The 16649-nt window shown below is 45.9% G+C and overlaps 2 protein-coding genes across 2 annotated transcripts; both read left to right on the forward strand.

Moving 5' to 3' along the window:
- The first annotated feature begins 2000 nt into the window (after positions 1-2000).
- LOC125926787 (C-C motif chemokine 14-like) lies at positions 2001-4685 on the forward strand. The gene is made up of 3 exons (XM_049636584.1): positions 2001-2166; positions 3925-4039; positions 4474-4685. Exons 1-3 carry the CDS (start codon positions 2082-2084, stop codon positions 4559-4561), a joined length of 288 nt encoding a protein of 95 aa, XP_049492541.1. The 5' UTR covers positions 2001-2081; the 3' UTR covers positions 4562-4685.
- Positions 4686-6837: 2152 nt separating this feature from the next.
- Positions 6838-10582, forward strand: CCL16 (C-C motif chemokine ligand 16). Its single transcript, XM_049636582.1, has 3 exons — positions 6838-6966; positions 9250-9370; positions 10024-10582. The coding sequence occupies exons 1-3, from the start codon at positions 6897-6899 to the stop codon at positions 10154-10156; spliced, it is 324 nt and encodes a 107-aa protein (XP_049492539.1). The 5' UTR covers positions 6838-6896; the 3' UTR covers positions 10157-10582.
- The last annotated feature ends 6067 nt before the right edge of the window (positions 10583-16649 follow it).

Consider the following 16649-nt stretch of genomic DNA (forward strand, 5'->3'; position numbering starts at 1 on the left):
CAGACGATATATTTTTTCCATACTTTTGTCATTAAATTGGAGCCAGGTGACTTCATTCTGGCCATAGAGTATAAGTGAAAGCAATTTATATCATTCCCACAACTGTTACATAAAAACCTCCCAATTCTTCTGCTTTCCACTATGGTAGCAAAATTAGAGACCTATTGTTGAAACTTGGGGAAATTACAGACAGAAGAAGCCTTAGTCCCTGAATACATGCATAAATAGAAACAGCTTTCTCCAACACACACACCCTCATTCCACTGCTCACACACATTGGACTGTGACATGAGCAAGAAATAAACCTTCATTTAATTAATCCCCTGAGATTTAGGGGTTATTTATTAGCAATTAGTATATACAGACTAATGTAGGTAGGAACTTAATAACTGCTTGAAAAATCAAGAGATTTCCTGTAAGGTTCCTAGCAACAACTTGGCAAGTGGGCTAAGTCGCCATGAAAACAAAGTAAACACTGTTTCCTTCCAACTCATATTCTCCCCAGAAACAACTTATTTCCTTAGATTGTTTGATTTGAAGAGTTTAAATAGTTTTGTTATTGATGATAACAAATACAGAACATGTCTAATAAATGGCTGTCTTGGCACCTCAGCATGAGAATTCAGCCATTTCCTGTGAGATGCACATACTTAGACCAGCTCAAGTACTTTATTCATGGTTCTTCTAAAACATGTATTTACAAATTGTGTTAGGCTCTTTATGAATGGGCAAAGATAAATAACAGATGTTCCCTGCCCTGATGAGTCTAGGAAAGGAGAGGAGATGTAAACAGCCTTCTAAATGCAACAGTAAGCAAAATGGCCCCTGAGCTGAACATGGTAAAGGCCATTGGACTGAGTCTGCAGAGGTGGATCTATTCTGCACCCCGCTCATCCTATAAATATGAGCAAGTCCCTGGCCCTTTCTTGAGCCTGAATTCCTCCTCAGTAAATGGCCAGTTTAGACCAATCTAAGGATGGCAAATACATAGCACGTGAGCTGCATGTGTTAGTCACAGCACTTCTTCTGAGGTGTGTGGACACGGCCTTGGAATACTATGCAACGCAGAACTCCAGCCCACTGTTAATCAGTGAAGCCTACTGGCCATCCCTGAACACAGCATTTTCTAGGTATTCATCAAGCTTCTCTGTGACAAAAGTCAGAAGCCAGGAGAAGGTCCTAAAGGGATACACCCGAGATCAGAAAGAGCTAAGACTAGAGGCTTTGTAGAAAAGCCAGATCACTTTCAGAGACAGCTCAGTTGGGGTCCCCAGGTTTCTCCACAGCATAGTGGTTAAGAACACAGACTTGGGAACCAGACTACCTGGGTCTGAACCCAGATTCCACTTATCAACTGTCAAAGCTTGGGCAAGTTACTTATGCTCTCTGTGCCTCAGTTTCCTCCATTGCTTATTTAAGATAAAATGGGCTATTATTCATAAAACATTTGGGACAGTGGCTGGTGTGTGTAGCTGTTATGTAATGTTTGTTAAATAAATTATCTACTGAGCATCACAGTGTTTCCTCACCCCAGGGTACGGTGAGAGGGTAGCAATGAGTCTGGGAGCTGGAGGTTCTGGTTAAATGTTTAAGTGAGGAGTTCCTAGTCCAGATGAGTGAGACTGGACATGGGGAGCTCCTGACCTCATCCTGGTACCCTAAATCACCTCTGATCTCCAGACAAACAGATTCTGAACCTCCCCAAATGGTCACAGGCCACATCCCAGCCTTTAGATCTTGAACTAAGTGCGCAACAGTACCCCCAGGCCCTGTGCTGTAGCCTATATCAAAGGAAGAGCTTATATCAAAGGAGTTAAATGTATTGCCACTGGGAATAGAAGGCAATTTCCTCCCTGAAATCTTGGCTCTCCATGCTTCCCTCACTCCACCCTCAACAAATGTTCAGGATATGAAATTGCTGAGGCATCACTGCTTCCTACTTCCCTTTGTAATCTTGGTTCCCTTATTTTAAGAAATACTTTGCCTTGAAGGTCATTTCTCACCACCACCTCAGCCCAGGAGCTTCAGAAGCCCCTACCAGGCAAGTTCTCCTCCTGCAGCAGCTCCCTCAACCCAGGAGGATGAAAGTCTCCATGGCTGCCATCTCCCTCTTCCTCCTCCTCCTCATCACCGGTGCCCTGGTGTCCACGGCTAAATCCTCTTCACGTGAGTGCAATACCTTGTCTTCCTTCTATCCTGGCCCCTGTGAGGAAAGAAGCAGGAGTAAAGTTGCTGGAGAGACAAGGAGGAGGTCTGGGATCTTCTGAAATTGGTTTTGTCCTCACCCTCCCGGGACTAGTCCCCCCTCCTGCCAAGGCCATGGAGTGAACCTGCCTCTCCACTCCCTCAGTTCATCTCTCTTTGCCATTAAGTAAGAGTAGTCCACCTCATTTGGGGGACATTATCCCCAGGGATACAGAGGAGCCATTTGTCTGCTTGCCCTCTGAGATTGGGGCTGCCGGCTTCCAGGGTCAGCCCTACCCAAAGGTGTGACCTTGCTTAGGTATGGGCTGAGGGCGACCACAACAGTGGGGGTCTCACCTCGGTCACCTTTTTCCAGCTTATTTCTTAGGATGAGCTGCCTTTACACACAACCAAAACCATGCCTCACCCTTCATCTTTACCTCAGCTTCTTCTCAGAAACTGGGAGGAAATAGAGGGGGTTGTTGAAATAAAGCCAGTCTAAAATTAGTGGTAATCTGGACAGTTTGACTTGCCTCTCTGAGAAGATGTGTGGATCTCAGAGGAATAGGTTGAGACTGGTCTCAGGAACCAGTGGACCCTTATTCCATTCTTTGGAGACAGAGGATGCTACCTGGAATGGAACTGGATAAAAGACCCAGCTGTTCCCTTCCCACCCAAGCATCCAGCTGCCCCTCTGCAACCTCAGAGGCCACTGCCAACACACGCAGGGTTCTGTCCAGGCTGAGCACATAACATGCACACCCCCAACACTCCACTCCATGACTGCAGTGCCTACTTGTTTCTCCAGGGCCCTCGTTCTGAAGTAACCTTCCTGCTACCTCCATAATTGAAGCTTGAAGGAACGGATTATTTCCAGTCACTCTCTTGCACCTGCTATAAGAGCCATGAAATTTTAGAAATCAGAAAGTAACTGAAAAGTTCACCTAATCCAGTGATGTCTAACATTTTTTAGACCAGGGAACCTTTCTTCCAGCAAAAGCTTACTCAGACACAGCAAAAAAGGGCTGAATGGGATACTATCTCTAAAACTACTCCCAAATGCATCAGTACCTCTGAAATAGTCCCCAAAGCCCCAAGACCCCCAGAAACTCAGTGTAAAAACCACCAATCCAGTCCAACAGGCTCATTGACAGAGGAGGAAACAGAGAGGGGAACAAAGTTACCATGGGCATATGGCCAGCAAAGGCAAGAGAGGTTGGGACCTGGGTATCCTGACTCCCTTGGTGTCCTTGGGCCTTGGTGTTGGCTTCCTTCTTTGCAGGACAGGGGTTTAATTGGGACACAGGCAAAACCCCATTTTCCCAATCTCCCAGATTGGGAAGGGCTGGGTCTGCACTCCCAGCTGGCATGTGTCCCTGTCTCTATTGGCATTTCTTCCGAATATCCCTCCTCTTTGGAACACCTGTGCGAGCCTGCCCCACAGGGATGGTGTGTACTCACTGAGAAGATTTGGGCTTTGCTAATCTTCAATCTGGAGTTGAAGGTCATCAGCCAGTCTTTCTAGGAGAGGTTGAAGAACAGGAAAGAGGGTGATTGTGGATGCAGGAGGAGAGAGAGAGGGGCCGGAGGACCGAGTGTCTGCACAACCCTCCCTCCAAATTCTGTGAGGCCACCTCCTCCTCCTTTCCCTCTTCCACCCTCTATAGTGCAGAAGCAGCCAGCAGCTCTGGCTTTTAGCTGAGAACCCAGTGTCCACTTCCCTCCCTGCTCTCTCCTCAGGAGGACCTTACCACCCGGCCGAGTGCTGCTTCAACTACATTGCCCAGGCAATTGCACGTCATCGGATCACGGGTTATTATGAGACCAGCAGCCAGTGCTCCAGGCCTGGAGTGGTGTAGGTGGCACCCACACACCATATACCAGGGGACAGGAAGCCTGCAAGCCCTGGGGGATAGGGAGGAACTGGAGTGGGGACTCCCCAAAGCACCTCTCAGGTGCAGTGATAGGCAGTGGAGGGGAAACCTGGGGGCTTTCTGGCCTGGCTGAGCCTGTGGGGAACCAGGAGGAAGCTGAGCCCATGCATGGGGAGACATCAGTGGAGGGGAAGGGAAGGCAGGAGGGCACTTCCAGGGGCAGGAGAAGCATGGAGATGGGTCCAGGGGCCCTGAGGGGCTGGAGAGCATGTCTCAGAGAGGAGACTGGTCTTGAGCTGCCTCTGACAAAGAAAGGAGAAACAGCCTAGATGGGTGAGGAATCTGGGAGGCTGACCGGCTCACACTTCACTGCTTGATGCCTGAGTCTATAACCCTTCTCCCTTTCGCTCCATAGCTTCATCACCAAAAAGGGCCATTCCATATGTGCCAACCCCAGTGACGTCTGGGTCCAGGACTACATCAAGGACCTGGAGGAGAAATGAGCTGGCCATCTGAAGAAGAGGCCAAGGTCCCCCTCTCAGTCCCAATGCTCAGCCCCAGACACCTTCTGGGAGCTGCCCTGCCTTGAATTAAAGACCTAGAATTTATGCCCTCCCTGTCCTCATTCATTTCTACCAGATCTACTCTTTGGAGCCCAGCTGGGCAGCACTCTTGGCATCAGGCTTTGCTCTACAGAAATGTGGTCAGCCCTAGATGCAAAAAAACAGGTCAGGCCTGTGATGGGGGTGGCGGGAAGCTAAGGCCACCTTTACATAATAATCATCATGATGATAACAGATACCATTGCCTTACCACTTTCTACCTTTCAAGCAGTCTGCTAAACAGTCTAAGTGTATTATCTTATTTATATAAGCTACACAAGTGTAATGCTAAGAACTATCACCGGATTTTGCAGGTAAATCTTCATAAAGTCTTCGTAGCAGCCAAATTTCAAAGTCCTTTGTTCTGTGCTGCTCCCAAGGCCCTTGTTCCCAGCTATCTGGGATAAGAATGATTTTATCCAACCCTTCCCCCTCCACTTGCATACATCAGGTTGTACTATATTGTTATGCCCATTTTTGTGTCCTCCACCAAGGCCTAACAGAAAGCCTGGCCCATACCAGGTACTCAGGAAATGGATGGACTGATGGTTGGATAGAAAGATACAGGAATCAAGAGGATGCTATGCTCCATGAATAATACCCAGCTGCCCCCAAAAGCTCTCAGACCCATCTTCGGGGTTCAAGGAGGAGATCCTCTTCCTCAGAGTAAGAGCATGGCCAGTGTAGGTACAGTGCCCACCCTTCCCAGGCCACCATCTTCCACACACCAGGGCCAAGAAGATACTTATATGCTAAAGGTACAACCAGGCTTCCTCAGACCTCCTCACCTCCAAAAACAATGGTCAAGGGGGTACCCAAATACATACATACTACCGTCCTAAAAAGCCATAGTGTCACCACCACTGCCTTGAACCCACCAGGACGAAATGCATTATATAGTTTTTCCCTATTCATGAGCAGTCATGCAAAACAGCAAGCCCCATAAGGATCTTCATACGCCCCTGCCTCAGTCTACTTTCATTTACTGAAATGCACCCCACTATGCCTCTAAAGCGCCTGCCAAAATCCCCTATATCTTCCATGTCTTCTCTGAATTCTACCTTCAATCCCTGGAATGGGGTCCTGAGGCAGTCTGAAGAGAGAAGACGCGGAGGGGCAGGTCAGCCCCAGTCAAGGCCCCTGGCCGAGAAGCTCAGAAACACCGAAGAGATTATCACGTGCGTGGGGTTGGAGCGCCCTCTGCTTGCCGTGATTGGCCGCGGTAGCTGGTTGGATAAACCCATACCGCAGGCTAGCAGGAGGGCTGGCCAACTAGATCTAAAGGTGGTTCAGAGTCCAAGGTCCAAAGAGATAAAAGAACATTAACGAATAAGCCAAAGACCTCAGCAATAAATGAGGACTCAAGGATCGCACATTGTTTTTTCTCAGTATTACTAACACAATCTGTGACGGGAAAAGGTGTGAGTTGAGCCATGTGTCCTTAGACTGGGGATGGGAGGCATCCTTTTCAGAGGCCTAAACCCTATCCTCACTCCAGTCTGTGATCTCTCTAATCCTGCTTTATTTTCACCCTCCCAAAGACCGATCACCTGAGGGTACTGGGGTGGTTCCACCCCCTTTCCTCCCCCTTTCCCCAAAATAGAGATGGTGGCAGGTAATGTGGTGAAATCACACGGATCTGGTTTGCAGAACTGCCTCTCATCTCTGTGACCTGGGAGAATTTAACCTCTCTAAGCCTCAAGTGGCCTCATTTATAAAATGGAATAATAATCTCCGCTTCACTATGGTAAGAATTAAGTCAAACAGCGTCTATATAAGGTGGCTGACACACAGCACACGTGAACCACATGTTCCCTTCCTCTACTCCTTTCCTGGTGAATTTAAATCTTATTAATTCAGGGCACCTGGGTGGCTCAGATTGGTTGAAGGTCTGAGTTTTGTTCAGATCATGATCTCATGATTCATGAATTTGAGCCCCCCACCCCCACCCCATTGGGCTCACGGCTATCAGTGCAGAGCCTGTTTGGGATTCTCTGCCCCCTCCTCTCTCCACTCCTCCCCTGCTCTCTCTCTCTCTCTCTCAAAAATAGATAAACATTAAAAAAAAAACTTATTAATTCAACTCTGCGCCAAGCCCCACCCTTCCTTTTGGCAAACAGAGGGAGGCACCTCTTCTCTCCTCCACCCACTCTGAAGTGGTCAGAGTACAGAGAGCAGCTGTGAAGTCAGAGTGGACAACCAGCCTCCCCTGAAGCTAAAGGGTCCCCCGGAGAGGATGAAGTTCTCTGTGGCTGCCCTCTTTCTCCTCATCCTCATCACCACTCCGGCTTTGTACGGCCAGTCAAGTGAGTCCACCTGTCCCTGCAGGGCTGGAATGAGAAAGGGCAGCTGGCAGTGAGGTGACATCAAGAGTCCTGTCAGGTCTCCGTCATCAGCCATGGGCCCTCTCCCCTCCTGCAGGCACAGTCCTCAAACTCTCTCCTTTGCAAGGAGAGCTGGGCTGGTATCTAGATCCCTTCTGGGATCATCAGGCAGTTCCAGGAAGCTGGGTCAAGGTCATGTCAGGAATCCCAAAGTTGGAAAATAGTGAGCGATCATTTAGGAGGAGCCAAGGAAGTAATAGGAGATACAAGAATAAACGTGAGCAACAAAAGGAGGACAGGAAGATAGCTGGATAAGAAAAGCTACAGGTGCTCTGAGAGAGCAGGACAAAAGGTACTGGGAAGGGGGCTGAAGTGATGTTTGGGGCCAAGCCCAGGGGTGGGGAGTCTGAACCTAGATACTCTTCCTTGTAGTGTCTGGCACAGATTTCTGGGACTATCATGGCAGCCAAAGGAAGGCCCAATGGGATGCCCAGGTGTGCAGTGCAGGATTTCATGGCCTCTGTCCCCATTCCCCAGCCTGGGTTTAAATAAAGGCTATAGAAAAGAGAAAGGGGTTGAAAGGTTTTGGGAGCCACAGGATGCTTGGGACCTATGGAGAACAAGGTTTGTTTTTCCCACTCTCTATCCCTGCCTCAACCATCATATGTGAGGACCTGGCAACAAGAAAGAGACCAAGCCACTCAGACTTTCCACATACCAACTTCCATGTGCCCCAGCCCCTTTTTTTCTCCCTAAGGCTACCTTTAGCATGTGGTCTGGTCGGACTCTGGCATATAAACTCTCAGGGGAACAATGGTCATGCACACCACATATTCTGCCCACATGCTCTCAAGATGCCCCCTGGACTTTGTCATCTTTGCTTTGAGAACCAGGGTCATGGACGTCACTATGTGCAGAGCTGCATCTGGTGGGTGGCAGGAGGTAACATTGCCCTTAGGGAAGGTCAAACAGACCACTACGATGGGTTCAGTCTTCAAAAAAGTTTCGGAAAATGGCCCACCCAAAGCATGGATCAGCCAAATGGTACTCTTGAGATATTCCAATCTTGGCCACCAGCTGGAAGCAAAGGGTCAGGCGGCAAAGGGATCTGCACTCTGCAGTTTTGGGGGCTGGGAGAGGTCTCTACCTGCCCTCTTGTTTGATGTCCCAACTGATGAGTAGTCAGGGGAGCTCAAGAGAAACACAGCACTAACAACCAACCAAGGCCAGCATTCTGACAGCATCAAAAAGAGGGGGGGAAGTGGCATTTCCAGGCAAGAAAAATGCTCAATTACTACCATCTACTCTTAATTGTAACAAGCACTGACTGAGCCTTACTATGTTCTGAATTAAGGGTTTTACCAGCATTTTCTCAACTAACCCTCACGATGATCCTAGGACATATAAGCATATTTTTACCCTAATTTAATGGATGAGACCTAGAGAGATTTTTTTAATTTGCCCACACTTCAAATCATTTGGTCAAGATACCGATTCCAGATGTCTGACCCGAAGCCTAAACAGAACACTTTTCTTCCCACCCTAACTTCTCTGGCTCACTGCTCATCTCACCCTCCTCGCTGACCTCAGCCCCTCTAATGCTGCTAGGATACAGTCCACAGCTCAGAAGGTGTGCTAGTCTCCCCTTCCCTCTCCAATTCTGTCTCCTCTTCTTTCTTCTCACATTGCATTGCTGCCATCTGTAGTGACTCAGCATTCCCCAGACACTCGGCTTCCCCCACGCCTTCATGCCTTTCTTCCAGATCCCACAACCCTTTCATCTGCTTCAATCCCACTCATCTTTCAAGAAGCAAGCCATGCACTACATGCTGTGGGACTTCTTCCTCAGCCACCCAGGCTGGGGTAGGTACCCCTCATTCTGTTTTCCACAATTCATTTCACTTTCCCTTTTAACTCTGATTAGACAGTGAGATGCTCCAGAGTAATGATGGTGTCTTCCTCAGGGTTTTGCCCCCTTAGAGCTCAATATGTGTTGGCCAATCAAGCCCTGGCTCACCAGCAAACATGAATAACCAAGTCACTTGCATTTGCTGAAACTCAGTTCAGAAGCTGAAGGTTCTAGATGTATGTCCACCCCCCCTTCCTTTTTTCATGTTCTCTGTTACCCATAAAGCTATCATCAGTCCCTGCTAACAGATGGTTTTGCCATCAGAAGTATGGAATGCAATGGGTGGGAGATGAAGGTAGGCAACCACGGGCTCCCTCTATGCCTACTTGGTTCAGCTTTCAATGTGATTCTCTCAGAAATTCCTGAGTCGGTGAACCATTCTCCCACCTGCTGCCTGAAGTATCATGAGAAAGTATTGCCAAAGAAATTGGTGGTGGGATACAGGAAGGCCCTCAACTGTTACCTGCCAGCAATCATGTAAGCATCCCCTGCAGACATTTCTGTGGAGGGGGAAGGGGAACCGGGGCCAGAATGAGATGCACAGAACCAAGAAGTCTCCATGTTAGAAGCAGGGGAGTCGTGCTTAAGGGCTTGGGCTTCGAATCTCACAGGGAAGTCCTTGGTTGTTTATTTTTTTAATATTTATTTATTTTTGGGAGAGAGAGAAAGAGGGATAGAGTGGGAGAGGACAGAAAGAGAGGGAAACAGAGGATCTGAAGTGGGCTCTGCGCTGACAGTAGCAAGCCTGATGCGGGGCTCGAACTCATGAACCACGCAAGATCATGACCTGAGCCAAAGTTGGACGCTTAACCTACTGAACCACGCATGAGCCTCAGGCCTGAGTTTAATTCTTGATGTTGCCACTTATAGTTTTGTGGACTGATAAATGACAGCCATAATGGTACCCATGCCTAAGTATCTTGGTTGAGCAGGGAACAGGCTGAAACAGGGACAATGAAGCCAGGTCTAGAAGCCAGAGAGGGAGGCCTACTGAGGGAATTCAGATGGGGGAGGCCTAGGGATGCAGTAAAGAGTATGAGGTGAGCCCCTGGTGAGCTAAAAATGGGGGAGTGTAGACTGGACCCCCACCCTACTCCATACTCACTGACATTCTAACTCTGCCTCCACAGTTTTGTCACCAAAAAGAATCGAGAGGTCTGCGCCAACCCCAACAACAAATGGGTCCAAGAGTACATCAAGGATCCCAATCTACCTTTGCTGCCTCCCAGGAACTTGGCCCAGGTTAAAAGTATTAGAACATAGGAAGGCCGACCCCAGCTCGAAGCTCTGAAGCCTCGGTGGGAGTCCAGGTTCCGGAAAGAAAAATGCAACCCTGTGAAAATGCAGGTGGCCATGTGGTCTGGATGACAGTGGTATTGAGAGAAGCTGGCCCCTGGTGCAAAAAGTAATTAAAAGTATTTCAAACACTTTCTCAATCTCCAGAGGAAATGCCAAAGTTAAGGGAGGTGGGGATAAATACATTCTCAATACACAGAAATATGTATTTCACATCTTTCTCTTGGCTCTGCCTTTGGGGCCTCCCCTCCCACCTGCACACCAGCCATCCTAAATAATTATGGCCGGCTTCCGACCTGCCACATCTCTGGCCCCTTACTCATGAAATGCCTGATAGAACTCCTGACTTTTCCTGTCCATCCTTATCCCTTTACTAGATTTCTTTTTCTTCTTCTTTTCTCTTAAAACATTTCTTTTTTAGCAACCAGAGTGGGAATATTCACATGCTAATAATTTTTGTCCCTGTTGCAGAGGTTTTGTTAGATCCCCAACACAAAAGAGAAGTATAGATCTCAGTATCTCCAGTTTGCTCATGCTGCAGCTCCATCAGGGCTTCATTCCTTTTTAAGGCTGAATAATGTTTCATTGTGTGTATGCACCACATTTTGTGTATCCATTCATCCATTGTGGACATCTGAGGATCCATACCCCCTTTTCTTGACATTAGCTAGACTTAGCGGATCTTGGTTTCCATTACTGGTGCCAAAAGCACTTTAACTTGTACAATGGCCCATCAGTCACCAGCCAGGGCCTCAGAGACAGGTAAGGGTCCAAGACTCTGACCCACAGGCTTCCTGCCCTTGTCCCTCCACAGCAGGGAAGTGGTACATGTTTTAGAACCTCCTGGCCTGGAGGTTCCTGCTCCTTGACCCAGAAATTTCTCTCCACCCTCCTTGCTATCAGAGCTGAGGCATTACAACTGAACATGATCAAATTTCTCCCTCTAGTAGCTCACAAACCAGGGACAACAGAATCACTAACAAATACAACATAGTCAGGCTCAGATCTTTGCTTGCAGAGGCCAAAGTGGACATGGAGGGATGTCAGGGCTTGGATTGACACAGGAACCAGAACAAATTCAGCATGTACACCCAAGGCAGCAGGAAGTTTCAAAGTCCTTAGCCAGCACCAGGGTCAAAAACCAGGGAACCAGAGTTCACAAGCCTAAAGGACAGGATGGAGCTGAAAACAGGAAGCACAGGCCAGGGCCAGGATCCTGGCAAGCCAGAAAGGAAATGTTGTTTGTTGTTTCTCTGTGTGTGTCTCTCTGTCTCTGTCTCTGTCTCTGTCTCTCTCTTTTTTTTTCTTTTTCTTTGTTTCTTTTTCTTTTTCTTTTTTTTTTTTTTGATCCATCACAGTTCAGAGTTGAGATGTCAGTCTAAAAGCCTAATTGAAAATCTATATACAAAGTCAAATTCACACCCCAGCACATAATACAAAGCTTGCCAGAAACTCCTAACAGTTCAGAACTGGACATACTTTTCTTAGGTACGTTCAGTTGTTTTCAAAGAGGACTATTCCTCATCTTTTCAAGGTAAATAGATGCCTGGCTTTAGACACATGCACACACACACAAAGGCCCTCCTCATCAGGACACACAAGGGTCTTCTAACCCTGGTCATCCTAAAGCAAAGACCTCATCCACATAAACCTACACCTAACCAGCTTACTTGACTGTCAGCCTTATGGGACGTGGGTGATCAATTGGGAGGGAATGGAAAATAAGGCCTAGAACAGTAGGTGGTTTTCACTGCTATATCAGAGAAAGGCCTTCAGCTCAAAACAGGAGAAGACCACACACAGCAACATGGAGGAACCAATGGGTAGGACAGGAAGGCAAAACATGAGGAAAAATTCTGGGTAGTACAAAGAGAATTTTATGTGGAGGTGAGAGTTCTGGCCACATGTCCCTTCTCTGTACAGCCATTTGCTGCACCATGAGCATTTGAACCAGATGACCAGATGTCCTGGGGCTGGATTTGGCTGGCCTGTAAGAAATGGTATTTGGCCTGGCTCCAGGTGTGTTGTAATTTGCCATAATCCCTGAACTTCTGCCATTGTCGATAGCATGAATGTTTTCTGGGGCAAGATGGCAACCCCCCCCCCCCCGTTGCTCAGCAAGATCCTCCCCCAGAGAATCAGGGTGGGTCCAAGCCCTGGGGGTCTCTGAAATGTGGGATTTTGAAACACAACCCCTGGGTGGCTCAGTCAGTTGAGCGTCGGACTTCGGCTCAGGTCATGATCTCACGGTTTGTGAGTTTGAGCCCCGCGTCCAGCCCTGTGCTGACAGCTCGGAGCCTGGAGCCTGCTTCAGATTCTGTGTCTCCTTCTCTCTCTGCCCATCCCCCGCTTATGCTCTCTCTCTCTCTCTCTCTCTCTCTCTCAAAAATAAATAAATAAATAAATGTAAAAAAAAATTTTTTTTTAATAAAATAAGAAACAACCCATCTGAGATAAAGCTGGAGGGAGGGGCCGCCTGGCAGGTGGACAGCTTGGACATGGACAGGGTAGAGGCGAGGAGTGGACGGAGGCCTGAAACAAAGGAGGGTGCTTGATTACAGGTGGGTGAGAGAGCAAAGTTCCTGTGCCAGAGACTAGAGAGCTAGATGAAGCCATTTCCATCTCTGCCGCACCAGCGCATATAAGCTCGCACACAGATCCACCCACTAGTTGGCTAAGCAGCGCCACCTACTGGAGAACAGGGCCATTACACTTAGCCCAGTCCAACTGTGCCCTCCAAGCACATCCCCTAGAAGACCAGCACAAGTCACTCTACCTGCTTAGTTTACAGACTATAAAAGTTTTCATAGTTTCAGTTCTAGGGGAAACTGGATGTAACTTCATTCAGGCTTCATTCTGTTTGCTGGTTAACTTATTTGTTTTCTTTCTTCTGTTTTTGCTTGCATTGTTTTCTTTTTTCTTTCTTTTCTTGCTCTTTCTTGGATACAGAAAGGACACTTTATGATTATTTTTTTACTTTATTTTATTATTTTATTTTTATTCTATTTAACTTTCTTTATTTTATTTTATTCTATAAATTTTTTTAACTTTTAGATTTTTTCTTACCTTTTTTTTCTTTCCTTTCCCTTTTTTTCTATTTTATCAAGCTTCTTTCAACAAGCAGACCAAAGCACATCTAGGATCTAGCTTCTTTTATTTGATTTTTGTTTTGTTTTTAATTTTTTAATTTTTACTTTTAATTTTATTAATTGTTTTCTTCCTCCAAAATACAAAAGGATGGAATTCTCCATCACCCCCCCCCCAAAAAAAAAAACAGGAAGAAGTGACAGCCAGAGATTTAATCAACACAGATATAAGTAAGATGTCTGAACTAGAACTTAGAACCATGATAATAAGAATACTAGCTGGGTTAATGAAAAAATGCTCAACATCACTCATCATTGGGGAAATACTATTCAAAACCACAATGAGATATCACCTCAAACCTGCCAGAATAGCTAACATTAACAACTCAGGCAACAATAGATGTTGGTGAGGATGTGGAGAAAGAGGATCTCTTTTGCACTGCTGGTGGGAATGCAAACTGGTGCAGCCACTCTGGAAAACAGTATGGAGGTTCCTCAAAAAATTAAAAATAGAACTTAATTATGAACCAGCAATTGCACTACTAGGTATTGACCCAAGGGATACAGGTGTGCTGTTTCAAAGGGGCACATGAACCCCAATGTTTACAGCAGCGCTATCAACAATAGCCAAAGTATGGAAAGAGCTCAAATGTCCATCAACAGATGAATGGATAAAGAAGATGTGGTATCCTTTCTTGATAATACAATAGAGTATTACTCAGCAATCAAAAAGAATGAAATCTTTCCATTTGCAACTATGCGGATGGAACTAGAGGGTATTATGCTAAATGAAATTAGTCAGAGAAAGACAAATATCATTACTTCACTCATATGAGGAATTTAAGATACAAAACAGATGAACGTAAGAGAAGTGAAGCAAAAATAATATAAAAACAGGGAGGGGGACAAAACATAAGAGACTCTGAAATATACAGAACAGAGGGTTACTGGAGGGTTTGTGGAAGGGGGGATGAACTAAATGGGTAAGGGGCATTAAGGAATCAACTTCTGAAATCATTGTTGCACTATATGCTAATTAACTTGTATATAAATTTAAAAATAAATTTAAAATAAATTAAAGATCTTTCAAGATGGTGGAAGAGCATGGAAGTTTTTTGTGTGTCTCACATCCATGAAATACAGCCAGACCAACACTAAACCATCCTGCACACCAAGAAAACTGATCTGAGGATTAACACAACAATCTGCCCAACCTGAACCACAGAATTCAGCAGGTACACAGCGTGGAGAGATGAACTTGGGGAGAGAGAAGCTACAGAGGGCAGGGAGCCACTTTTGCATGTGGAGAGAGGAAGGAGATGGGGGCGGGGGAGATTATGGGAAAAGCACCACTCCCCAAAAGCAGCTGGAGAGAAAGTGGAAAATTGGAAACAGCCACAGGGACTGAACTAAAAAGGGAGAAAGGAGGGGTTTTAAATTCCATTAAGACTGTAAACAGGGGGAGCACAGAGTCTGAAACTCCGCAGCTTGATACCTGATGGTGTTCTGGTGGGAAGGGAGAATCCCCAGGAGCAGAGTGGGGTCCAGGAGGTTCTTGGGCCACACAGGAAGAAGCAGTTCCACTGCTGAAAGGACATTTGGTAGAGGCTGTGAGGCCACCTGGGCCCAGTAGACCCCAGTAGAATGGCCACATTTGCTGATGTTGGAACAAGGTCATTGGGGATGAAGCCTGGTGCCAGATGTGTGTTGTGATTTTCCATAATCCCTGAGGCGCTGCTGCTACACTGTCTTGCAAACGTTTTCTGGGGTGGGCTGGCACCCGGCTATAGTCTGCTGATGGGCAGCAGCAGCACGGTCCCGCAAGCATTCCTGGGTGCGGTCAGCACCCAGCCATTGCTCAGTGAGACCCTCTGCAGAGGAGCAGAACAGGTCAAAGCCACAGTCCCTAAGAAGGGGGGCTGGGGAAGGCAGCCACATCTGAGACAAAACTTGGAAGGGAGGTGCTGCCTGGGGTTTGGTCATGGACAGTGTGGAAGCGGGGAGTGGACGGATGACAAAGACAAAGGACAGTGCACGATTGCTGATAGGGGAGAACAGAGTTCCAATACTAGAGACTAGTGCCATTTTCACCACTCCCACACATGCACATATGCACCTACAAGCGCCACAACAATCCACCCCAGTAGGCTAGCAGCGCCATCTAGTGGAGAACCGAGTCATTACACTAAGCCCTGCACAACTCGCTCTTCAAGAGTGGCCAACCTCGCTCTTCAAGAACACAAGTCTCACTGCCTGCTTAGTTTATGGACTATAAAGCGCTTCATAGTTTGACTTCAGGGGAAAACGAAATAATTTCAGTCATATTTCAGTCTGTTAGCTGGTCCAACTATTCAATTTTCTTTCTTTCTTTCTTTTCTCTTTTTCATTTCTTTTATTTTTCTTGAATACATAAAGAGAAAAAATTCATTTTTATTGTCAAACTTTATTAAAAATATTTTTCTTATTTTTTTCTACTATATTTTTTACTTTTGTGTACATTTTTTCAAATTCTATTTTACTTCCATCATTTCATTTTAGTCTACTTCAGTGTATTCATTTTTTCAAATTTTCAAATGATTTCCTTTTTTTTTTCTTTTAATCCCTTTTTTCTCTAATCTATCAAGCCACTTTCAACACCCAGACCAAAACACACCTAGGATCTAGCATCATTTATTTGATTTTTTTTGTGGGTGTTTGTTTTTAATTTTTTAACTTCAATATTTTTTTAATTTTAATTTTTTCTACCACATTAATTCCTTTTCTCTCTTCAAAATGATGAAATTAAGGAGTTAATCCCAAAAGATAAAGCAGGAAGAAACGACAGCCAAGGACGTAACTAACACAGATACTAGCAAGATGTCTGAACCAGAATTTAGAATCACGATAATAAGAATACTAGCTGGAGTCAAAAATAGATTACAATCCCTTTCTATGGAGATAAAAAAAAGTAAAATCTGGTCAGGATGAAATAAAAAATGTTGTAACTGAGCTGCAATCTTGAATGGATGCGGCAACGGCAAGGATGGATGAGGCAGAACAGAGAATCAGTGATATAGAGGACAAACTTATGGAGAATAATGAAGCATAAAAAAGAGAGGGAGATTAAGGCAAAAGAGCATGATTTAAGAATTAGAGAAATCAGTAACTCCCTAAAAAGGAACATCAGAATCATAGGGGTCCCAGAAAAGGAAGAGAGAAATAGAGGTAGAAGGGTTATGTGAGCAAATCATAGCAGAAAACTTTCCTAACCTAGGGAAAGACTCCCATTAGATTCAACAAAAACCAATCATCAACAAAGCATGTCATATTCAAATTCACAAAATACTCAGGTGAGGAGAGAATCATGAAAGCATCAAGGGAAAAAAAGTCCTTAA

This window comes from Panthera uncia, chromosome E1 (assembly GCF_023721935.1).
Source record: "Panthera uncia isolate 11264 chromosome E1, Puncia_PCG_1.0, whole genome shotgun sequence".
NCBI lineage: Eukaryota > Metazoa > Chordata > Mammalia > Carnivora > Felidae > Panthera > Panthera uncia.

Coding starts and splice junctions, on each gene's coding strand:
- CCL16 (XM_049636582.1), top strand. CDS start 6,897: ATGAAGTTCTCTGTGGCTGCCCTCTTTCTCCTCATCCTCATCACCACT. Junction 6,967..9,249: donor GGCTTTGTACGGCCAGTCAA/GTGAGTCCACCT, acceptor TGATTCTCTCAG/AAATTCCTGAGTCGGTGAAC. Junction 9,371..10,023: donor TGTTACCTGCCAGCAATCAT/GTAAGCATCCCC, acceptor CTGCCTCCACAG/TTTTGTCACCAAAAAGAATC.
- LOC125926787 (XM_049636584.1), top strand. CDS start 2,082: ATGAAAGTCTCCATGGCTGCCATCTCCCTCTTCCTCCTCCTCCTCATC. Junction 2,167..3,924: donor CACGGCTAAATCCTCTTCAC/GTGAGTGCAATA, acceptor CTCTCTCCTCAG/GAGGACCTTACCACCCGGCC. Junction 4,040..4,473: donor TGCTCCAGGCCTGGAGTGGT/GTAGGTGGCACC, acceptor TTCGCTCCATAG/CTTCATCACCAAAAAGGGCC.